The 11,185-nt window shown below is 39.0% G+C and overlaps 1 protein-coding gene across 2 annotated transcripts; it reads left to right on the forward strand.

Moving 5' to 3' along the window:
* The first annotated feature begins 1,994 nt into the window (after positions 1-1,994).
* On the forward strand, positions 1,995-10,480 carry arr3b (arrestin 3b, retinal (X-arrestin)). 2 transcript variants are annotated; one of them, XM_029661978.2, is made up of 16 exons: positions 1,996-2,080; positions 3,126-3,159; positions 4,195-4,225; positions 4,460-4,520; positions 4,622-4,666; positions 4,776-4,969; positions 5,208-5,267; positions 5,353-5,429; positions 5,553-5,688; positions 5,818-5,902; positions 5,988-6,060; positions 6,221-6,358; positions 6,492-6,599; positions 9,141-9,194; positions 9,358-9,387; positions 9,804-10,480. In XM_029661978.2, the coding sequence occupies exons 2-15, from the start codon at positions 3,152-3,154 to the stop codon at positions 9,368-9,370; spliced, it is 1,083 nt and encodes a 360-aa protein (XP_029517838.1). In that variant the 5' UTR covers positions 1,996-2,080; positions 3,126-3,151; the 3' UTR covers positions 9,371-9,387; positions 9,804-10,480. The 2 variants fall into 2 exon arrangements, with proteins under 2 accessions (XP_029517837.1, XP_029517838.1); XM_029661977.2 differs by lacking the exon at positions 9,358-9,387 and having other exon boundaries at positions 1,995-2,080.
* The last annotated feature ends 705 nt before the right edge of the window (positions 10,481-11,185 follow it).

The following is an 11,185-nucleotide window of genomic DNA, read 5'->3' on the forward strand; positions in this document are numbered from 1 at the left end:
AACCACATGAAAGAGTTTTAGTAACATAACCACATGAAAGAGTTAAGTAACATAACCACATTAAAGATTTAAGTAACATAACCACATTAAAGAGTTTTAGTAACATAACCACATTAAAGAGTTTTAGTAACATAACCACATGAAAGAGTTTTAGTAACATAACCACATTAAATAGTTTTATTAACATAAACATGAGAGAGTTAAGTAACATAACCACATGAGAGAGTTAAGTAACATAACCACATGAAAGAGTTTTATTAACATAACCACATTAAAGAGTTTTAGTAACATAACCACATTAAAGAGTTTTAGTAACATAACCACATTAAAGAGTTTTAGTAACATAACCACATTAAATAGTTTTATTAACATAAACATGAGAGAGTTAAGTAACATAACCACATTAAAGAGTTTTATTAACATAACCACATGAAAGAGTTAAGTAACATAACCACATGAAAGAGCTTTATTAACATAACCACATGAAAGAGTTTTATTAACATAACCACATTAAAGAGTTTTAGTAACATAACCACATGAAAGAGTTTTATTAACATAACCACATTAAAGAGTTTTAGTAACATAACCACATTAAAGAGTTTTAGTAACATAACCACATGAAAGAGTTTTATTAACATAAACATGAGAGAGTTAAGTAACATAACCACATGAAAGAGTTTTATTAACATAACCACATTAAAGAGTTTTAGTAACATAACCACATTAAAGAGTTTTAGTAACATAACCACATGAAAGAGTTTTATTAACATAAACATGAGAGAGTTAAGTAACATAACCACATGAAAGAGTTTTATTAACATAACCACATTAAAGAGTTTTAGTAACATAACCACATTAAAGAGTTTTAGTAACATAACCACATGAAAGAGTTTTAGTAACATAACCACATTAAATAGTTTTATTAACATAAACATGAGAGAGTTAAGTAACATAACCACATTAAAGAGTTTTATTAACATAACCACATGAAAGAGTTAAGTAACATAACCACATGAAAGAGTTTTATTAACATAACCACATTAAAGAGTTTTATTAACATAACCACATGAAAGAGTTTTAGTAACATAACCACATTAAATAGTTTTATTAACATAAACATGAGAGAGTTAAGTAACATAACCACATTAAAGAGTTTTATTAACATAACCACATTAAAGAGTTTTATTAACATAACCACATGAAAGAGTTTTATTAACATAACCACATTAAAGAGTTTTATTAACATAACCACATTAAAGAGTTTTATTAACATAACCACATGAAAGAGTTTTATTAACATAACCACATGAAAGAGTTAAGTAACATAACCACATGAAAGAGTTTTAGTAACATAACCACATGAAAGAGCTTTATTAACATAACCACATTAAAGAGTTTTAGTAACATAACCACATTAAAGAGTTTTAGTAACATAACCACATTAAAGATTTAAGTAACATAACCACATGAAAGAGTTTTAGTAACATAACCACATTAAAGAGTTTTATTAACATAACCACATTAAAGATTTAAAAAACAGACAGGAAGACACAGACAGAAAGACAGACACATGGCCTGTATGCCACAAATACACACACTAGGGGGAAAGACTGGTACCCTTTTGGGCGGTGGCATCGCCAATGGTATTTTTATGCTTCTCTTCTGACTCATAGTGCAAGCCAAAGCACCACAGAGAATACAAGCCCAAAGTGGACCCAGACAGCATAACTCTCCCACAGAGATGTAGACTGACAAAGGGCAAGACCCTTGTTACAATATATTTCCTGTAATCCAACCAAATGCCCTCTACTCTTCACACCCACTCATTCAACAACACATTACTCAGGAGCTGATCCCTTTAAGTCACCTACTCTGCTTATTTTTAACCCTGTTGTATCTCCAAAACAGCAGCCAGCTAATTAATTAATAGGATTGGGCCTAAATGTAGTGTCCTATAACGTGCCGGGGAAGCTGAGGGGAGGGTGGCGAGGTTGAGAGGTCGAGTTATAAGACCGGAGGACGGGAAGTGAAGGACGCTCACAAACGCTCAGACAAAAGACACAGTCAGGACACTGAGGAGGTGAGTACACTGCAAGCCCCGGCTGACCCTGCTTTACATCCACAGCATAGCCTACTGGGGAAAGATGACATCATGCATGGAGGATTATATCGTGCATGACACCATATCTTGTATACATCTCAGAGAACTGTATCTGCATTTAACCTGTATCGTAAGTGGTAACTATAATGCTGATTTTAGGAATGACTGACTAGAATATATAGATGGGTGTGCAGTGTAGCCTTCACTGCAAGGATGGATAATCGTTTTCAGTTTGAGCAAGCTTTAGCTCTAATCGTGCTCAGGTTAGGGATGCACTAGAACAATAACCTATACTCTGGGGCTGCCTAGGGATGGAATTGCTCACCTTGCCTTATTGTCTTGGGATGGAATGAACATTTTGGCTCAATTCTTCATTGCAGATATACTGTATCTATGTAATGTTTTTAGAACTGACACTAGGCACAGAGTATAATGTTTTATTTATTGTAGACTAGGAAGGATTTGACCAACTTCTACCACCTTTGAATGGACAGGGCATGCGATGTGCCCATTTGAAATATATTCATCCATCACCTGTATTGGCAATCATTGTAGTATGTTTATATTGGCAGCCTCGGACAGGCTTAGACAGTCTACAGAGTTAAATCGGACCAGCTCAGATTTGAACAGCTTTAATACTTGCTGATAGGTTAAGGCCACTTATGGAGAACTTCAGACAACCCGGGAGGGTTAGCATCTTGAACAGTGTTTCTCTGAAGTTGACTTGAATTTGTTACGACAGCCATTTGGGGGATTAATCTGACCTCAACTCAGATTAGGGGACCAGTGGATCGTTATGTTAATCTCCCCTCCTAGTGATTAGCTACACTGGTTTAGACAAATCAAAGACTAATTTGTTTGTTTTCTACTCCCTTTGTCCAGCTTCACCATATAACTTCCTTGCGATCTCAGTTAGGAAAATGTTACAGGGCCTTTTCTGTTGTGTTGAGCTGTACTGTACTTGTTATTGTATTGTAATGCTGTCCCTTATTGGCTTATTAACCATTCTTTTCTACCTCTACAGACAACCTCATCCAATTCACCACAGACATGGCAAAGTGAGTATCTTTTAAATTTACCCATCAACTAACAACGATGGCTAATTCATAATAATAATAATTAGGTGGCTGCTTATATTTGTCCTATTTCACACATGTACAAGTGTGTATTAATACGGATGTGCGAATTGGAAATGAGTTTTTTTACACATCCCAACTCTCCCTGACACCTAACCTATAGCACATTGCCTAATGCTTTCAGGGCTGTGTGACACCTCTGGGGCTTTATGTTAAGAGGATCCAGATAAATCCTGATTAGGATGGATCATCTCTGGATTAGATCCGGAATAGAGCAGTTTAGAATTAACAGCCCAGAGCCTAGCATACGCAAGGAAAGACGCAAGTAAATAGGCAAGCAATGCACATTATATTGATGTTTAAACTGATATAAAAATAGGAGAAAGGGAATAGATAGGATTCTATTATTTATATAAAAATAATTTAAGAACAAATTCTTATTTACAATGACGGCCTACCCCGGCCAAACGACACTGGGCCAATTGTGCGCCGCCCTATGGAACTCCCAATCACATCCGGATGTGATTTAGCCTGGATTCAAACCAGGGACTGTAGTGACGCCTCTTGCACTGAGATGCAGTGCCATAGACCGTTGCGCTACTCGGGAGACATTATGAGATATCGTTGGAAAACAACATACATGAGAAAATGTATATGCAAACCAAGTAATTGTCAACAACTCCTCAGTAGTGTTTCTGTTGTAACCAGATCAAAGCAAAGTGTAGGTAAGGTTCCCCTTCAGACAGATCTATGGTTGCATAAGTATTATGTAAAGTTAGGTGGTTGTACCAGTAATGCCAGCGGCCACCATGCCACCCTGGGTCCTAATCCATCCAGAGCCTCAGTGGGAGGAGGGGGGGTATAGGCCTCATCCTTTAACTGGAGCTGACAACAGGTCAGTTAAGGTAGGTCACTATAAATTAAGCAACGTACTGGGATGTCCGACTATGACACAGATTTGTTGAATCCAATCTAGAATCTAAACTCCTGACTCTTCCTATCACCCTCCCTCTGTAGAGTCTACAAGAAGACCAGCGGCAACGAATCAGTAAGAACCCACTTTGACATCATCACTGAGGGACACACTGGTCAGGGCCTGCTCTGATGCACTTATCACATAACAGAGCAGGAATCCATAGGCTTTCTCCAACAGAGCCAACCTATATGTATACAGCACTGCGATTCTTCAGGCTCCATCAAGATAACTGAGATTAGGCCTATCCATATGGTGTTGATGTCAGGCAGGAAGTAACCTCTCGCTTTTCTTTTCCCTTTTTCCTAGATTGCTCTCTACCTGGGGAAGAGAGACTTTGTGGACCATGTGGAGAGTGTTGACATCGTCGGTGTGTTATAACGTTTTCTGAATATCTTTAGGCGTTACTGCCCTTTACAGAGTAGTGTACATGTGAGTGTGTGTGTGTTATATCTACATCTTCTCTTGCAGATGGGGTGATCAAGGTGGACCCCGCTGAACTTGAAGGCAGGAAAGGTAACATTCAGTTGATTTCACTGTATCTATTGAACCCTGAAAACATGCATGAAGTCACATTCAACCAATCGAGGTTCAGTCTTAATACCGAAGCCCTATCTTTCTGCAGTATGGGTGTATCTGGCATGCGCCTTCCGTTATGGTAGTGACGACCTGGATGTGATCGGGCTGTCATTCAGAAAAGACATCTGGGTTAAAAGGATTCAGATCTACCCTGTTGTTGGCACCAATCCAGCCAACACCCCCATGCAGGAGGCCCTCCTGAAGAAATGTGGGGACCAAGGCCATCCCTTCACTTTCACTGTGAGTCTCACTGTGATGCCTTACATCTCATCCTTCACATGGCATCCCACAATATGTCAGTGCAGAGCTCACTGTTCAGCCACACAAAGTGTGATTACAGTCCACTCTCTTAGACGGTGTTGGAAACCACATCAGAGACTTTGTCACCATGGATATTCCCATTCAGGGAATGCACATACTAGACTGTTGGTTTGTATATATTCACATCTCATCACCTCTTCCTTCCTGTCCATTTCAGATTGATACCAACCTGCCATGCTCAGTCGGCCTTCAGCCCGCCCCAGAGGATGCTGGCAAGGTACGTTAGTTTCTCTCTTTCTCTCACTTTTTCAATCTCTTGTTTTAAACCTTTCATTAAAGACAACTGTTTTCTACCCCTGCAGTCTTGTGGTGTTGACTATGAGGTGAAAGCATACATCGCCAAGGAGGCAGATGACCCTGATGAGAAAATTAGCAAGAAGTATGTATTAGTGGAATACTACCAATTTCACACAACTGTACAGTACATGCCATTTGCTGTGGCTAGGAATCAGATTATTGTGTATTCTGATGGTTTTCTCCCTCTCTTCCTCTCTCCTGTCAGGGACACTTGCCGTCTGATAATTCGTAAGATCCAGTTTGCCCCAGGCAAAGTGGGTGCTGGACCAAAGGCTGACATCAGCAAGAACTTCATGATGTCTGACAAGCCAGTCCACCTGGAGGCCTCCATAGAGAAGGAGGTAGGCCTGTAGACTTTTATTCTGTAAGCCTAGGAGAACATTGATTACTGTGCTAGTTTTCTATGGATGGGTCATTCTGTATGATACCTTTTGATTTGAACATGTTTGCTTTCATTTGGTGACCTTCAGCTCTATTTCCATGGAGACCCAATCCCTGTACATGTCAAAATCAACAATGAAACCACCAAAGTGGTGAAGAAAATCAAAATTACAGGTGAGTGGTTGTGACGCTAGTTCTCATTGCGTTCGTACATGTGTTTCAAATCTTGATTATGGCTGAAACATCTCTTTCTGACCAGTTGAGCAGACAACAGAGGTGTTGCTTTACCAGTCTGATAAATATTCCAAGACGGTTCTTACTGAGGAATTTGCGTAAGTCGAGAACACATTCATTCCGTTACTACTGCAATCTAAAATTACTAAGCCTTATGTCTATCTTACCCCAATACTCAACTCAAACAATAATAAAATATATTTGTATTTTCACTGTTGGTGGATCACAACTTCCTGTTTGTGTGGTCATCCTGTGCAGGGAGGAAATAAAAGGTGAATCCACCCTGGAGAAGACATTCACGGTGATCCCTCTGCTGTCCAACAACAAAGAGAAGCGTGGTCTGGCCGTGGACGGCAGACTAAAGGATGAGGATACCAACCTGGCTTCCACCACAATGTGAGTCAGTGGGTTCCCCAAGACATAGCTCAACCACACCCTCCTCTCCTTCTGTAGATGATGATAAAAAAAACTTTTACTGAATTGAAATGCCTGAGGTAACCCATCCTTGTCCTGTCCTCCCCTCTCCTAGCATCCGTCCTGGCATGGATAAAGGAATGCAGGGAATCATGGTCTCTTACAAAATCAAGGTGAACCTCTTGGTCTCCAGCGGAGGCCTCTTGGGAGGCCTAACAGCCAGGTAAGAACTGGAGTTGATATATGACATACATGTATATACTGAATAAAAATATAAACGCAACATGGAAATTGTTGGTCCCGTTTCATGAGCTGAAAGAAAAGATCCCAGAAATTAACCATATGCATAAAAAGTGTATTTCTCTCAAATGTTGTGCACAAATTTGTTTACATCCCTGTAAGTGAGCATTTCTCATTTGCCAAGATAATCCATCAGCCTGACAGGTGTGGCATATCAAGACGCTGATTAAACAGCATGATCATTACACAGGTGCATGTTGTGCTGGGTACAATAAAAAGCCACTCTAAAATGTGCAGTTTTGTTACACAAGACAATGCCTCAGATGTCTCCAAGGTTGAGGGAGAGTGCAGTTGGATTGTCCGCCAGAGAATTGAGTTAATTTCTCTACCAATGTTGTTTTGGAGAATTTGGCAGTGCGTCCAACCGGCTTTAACTTCTTGCGTCGAGCCATCCCGGATTCGGGATCGTGACTACAGCCTCAAGGCCATTACCATAACGCAACGTTAACTATTCATGAAAATCGCAAATTAAATTAAATCAATATGCTAGCTCTCAAGCTTAGCCTTTTGTTAACAACACTGTCATCTCAGATTTTCAAAATATGCTTCTCAACCATAGCAAAACAAGCATTTGTGTAACAGTATTGATAGCTAGCGTAGCATTTAGCATTAGCATTCAGCAGGCAACATTTTCACAAAAAACAGAAAAGCATTCAAATAAAATCATTTACCTTTGAAGAACTTCGGATGTTTTCAATGAGGAGACTCTCAGTTAGATAGCAAATGTTCAGTTTTTCCTGAAAGATTATTTGTTTAGGACAAATCGCTCCGTTTTCTGCGTCACGTTTAGCTACGAAAAAAACCTGTATCCAGGATTGTGTAAATCTATCCGCAAGCTCATTAGCATAACACAACGTTAACTATTCATGAAAATCGCAAATGAAATTAAATCAATATGCTAGCTCTCAAGCTTAGCCTTTTGTTAACAACACTGTCATCTCAGATTTTCAAAAATATGCTTCTCAACCATAGCAAAACAAGCATTTGTGTAACAGTATTGATAGCTATTGATAGCTAGCGTAGCATTTAGCGTTAGCATTCAGCAGGCAACATTTTCACAAAAACCAGAAAAGCATTCAAATAAAATCATTTACCTTTGAAGAACTTCGGATGTTTTCAATGAGGAGACTCTCAGTTAGATAGCAAATGTTCAGTTTTTCCTGAAAGATTATTTGTTTAGGACAAATCGCTCCGTTTTCTGCGTCACGTTTAGCTACGAAAAAAAACTGTATCCAGGATTGTGTAAATCTATCTGCAAGCTCATTAGCATAATGCAACGTTAACTATTCATGAAAATCGCAAATGAAATTAAATAAATCTATTTGCTCTCAAGCTTAGCCTTTTGTTAACAACACTGTCATCTCAGATTCTCAACCATAGCAAAACAAACATTTGTGTAACAGTATTGATAGCCTAGCATAGGATTATGCCTGGCATTCAGCATGCAACATTTTCACAAAAACCAGAAAAGCATTCAAATAAAATAATTTACCTTTGAAGAACTTCAGATGTTTTCAATGAGGATACTCTCAGTTAGATAGCAAATGTTCAGTTTTTACAAAAATATTATTTGTGTTGACAAATCGCTCCGTTTTCTTCATCACGTTTGGGTAAGAAAACCCCCCGAAAATTCAGTCATTAAAATGGAACTTTTTTCCAAATTAACTCCATAATATCGACAGAAACATGGCAAACGTTGTTTAGAATCAATCCTCAAGGTGTTTTTCACATATCTATTTGATGATAAGTCACTCGTGGCAGTTTAGTTTCTCCTCTCTTCAAAATGGAAACATGCACGCGCCTGGAGATTACGCAATAGTTTCGACGGAGGACACCGAGCGGACACCTGGTAAATGTAGTCTCTTATGGTCAATCTTCCAATGATATGCCTACAAATACGTCACAATGCTGCAGACACCTTGGGGAAACGACAGAAAGTGTAGGCCCATTCCTTGCGCATTCACAGCCATATAAGGAGACATTGGAACAAAGCGCCTCCAAAATCTGGGGCATTTCCTGTTTGAAATTTAACCTTGGTTTCGCCTGTAGCATCAGTTCTGTGGCACTCACAGATAATATCTTTGCAGATTTGGAAACGTCAGTGTTATCTTTCCAAAGCTGTCAATTATATGCATAGTCAAGCATCTTTTCGTGACAAAATATCTTGTTTAAAACGGGAACGTTTTTCATCCCAAAATTTTAATAGCGCCCCCTAATGCATAATTAAGGTATCTGTGACCAACTGATCGATATCTTTATTCTCAGACATGTGAAATCCATAGATTAGAATTAGGCCCTAATTGTTCAATTGACTGATTTCCTTACATGAACTGTAAGCCAGTAAAATCTTTGAAATCGTTGCGTTTATATTTTTCTTCAGTGTATATACATACTGTGTGTCAGTGAGGCATTGTTGGACAGATTATGTTGCCCACTGACAATGTAAATGTTTGTTTCGCCACAGTGATGTTGGAGTAGAAGTCCCCTTGGTATTGATGTCCCCCAAACCCGCAGATGTGTAAGTACAACTCTACTATGTGGTTTATCAGTGTAACATGGCTGATTAATGTGTGATATTCTGGCATGCGTGACTATTTCAGTTTTTTCCAATGATTCAATATTTTCCAATTGTTTCGATAAGAATTCTGATCTTATGTGTTTGTGCGTTTCTTGAACTACAGCCCAGTGGAGTAAATGCCTCTGTAGTGCAGGTGAGGTCACTCCCAATGTAACATGTTTTAGGCTCGATGTTCACTTCTTCAACGGATGCAAAAGCTATATTTGGCAACAATGGGGAAAGGGTTGAAACTGTTGCATGGGAAATAAATGTTTTGCGTTGTTGCCCATAGGAGATGCAATCAAGGTATAGAATTACACCAGCCTTAGCTCTTAAGTAAAGAAGTGCACAATGTATCCTCTTGCTTTGCTAAAGTATTGTGTTGCAAAATGAACACATACTTGGATAAATATGCCAATTAAAGAGAGATTCTACTGCAGCACAGTGCACAAGAGATCACGGTTTGATAGTGGACTCAAACGAAAGAAACAATTGAACAGAACAACCACATACTCAAGCAATTCCTTGTCAGATAGCTGATGTGATGTTTGTCCATGTCTCCCCATCTAGAACGGATATCAAATTTGAGTAGATTCCTCAACAGAAGATGCAGAAGGGCAACAAGGAAGATAAACCGCGACAGACAGCAGACTCAGACACACTATAAGGCCAACTGACGCCAGAGAAACTAAACAACAATAGGAAAACACAGGACACCCGAGACTATCATAACAATATGCATTCTTTTTACTCTCTTCCCACTGAGCACACAATGGTTGAATTAACGTTGTTCCCATGTCATTTCAATAAAATGACTTTGAACCAACGTGAAATGGACGTTCAATTGACGTTTGTGCCCAAACCTTACTTCAACATTAAATCTATTGATAAGGGCACATGCATTCTACACAATCACACACACTGGGATGTTGTCATATCCCAGTTGGACGAGGGAGCTCAGAATCCCCTTTAACAAAGCACACAACACAATTCATTACTAGCCACTATAGGTCAACATGTAATTTATATAGTTTTGAATGTTTGCCTTTTACAAGTGAACTCTGCAATAAAGAATATATAATAACTTGTGCAACAAAAATTCTAAGCTATCGCAAAAGGAACAAACTTGTTTTAGTAGCGTTTGTGTTAAATGGATGGATGGGCAGCGGTATGTGGGGACAAGACTGCAGGAACCTGATTGCCGCACTCTTATGACAACATAAATATTAAAAGATGTTCACCTCCTACTTCCTGTGTCAAGTCTTCATGTGTATCTGCTCACTGTATTCTTATGTTGGTTCACTGCTTCTTTCCTCTGATGATTAGCAATGCCCCACAGCCATCAGTCTCTCCAAACCTTTCAAAGCAATAAGCTCTTGGATTTTGTCAACCTTAAAATCACCAAAGACTGATAAAGATAAACCAACATTCAACCACACCCCAAAATAATTCATACCGCATGGCTCTGAAACAAATGACCGATGCAGCAACACCACACAGCCAATACACGCAGAGGACATTCAGGTACAAACTGAAACCAGGTACAAACAGGACTGGGGTGCTTTAAATCTTTTACATGCTCCCTGCTAATTAGGGTCCCCTGGGAAACATGATTGCAAATTATGGTTACTACCGTGTCACACATGGCTAATGCAGTCACGTAGGCCCACAGCCTAATAATTTAGAACATTTAAAACATCACATGACATTTTAAAACATATTGCTTGCAACAAAGAAAATTGTAAGCCTACAATCATGTGCCCCCTACACTTTCTTTTGGAAAAATAGCGCCATCACCTGTCCATTACACACATAGAAATAAGAGGTATTGTTCCCTAAGGTACAAAAATATCAAAATACACAATGTGCCTTCAGAGGTACACATGATCTCACAGTTTGGTACCTTTTAGGGTGCATGTGCAGATAATCTAGTATAATGGTACTTTTTTTTG

Source organism: Oncorhynchus nerka, linkage group LG6, assembly GCF_034236695.1.
Source record: "Oncorhynchus nerka isolate Pitt River linkage group LG6, Oner_Uvic_2.0, whole genome shotgun sequence".
NCBI lineage: Eukaryota > Metazoa > Chordata > Actinopteri > Salmoniformes > Salmonidae > Oncorhynchus > Oncorhynchus nerka.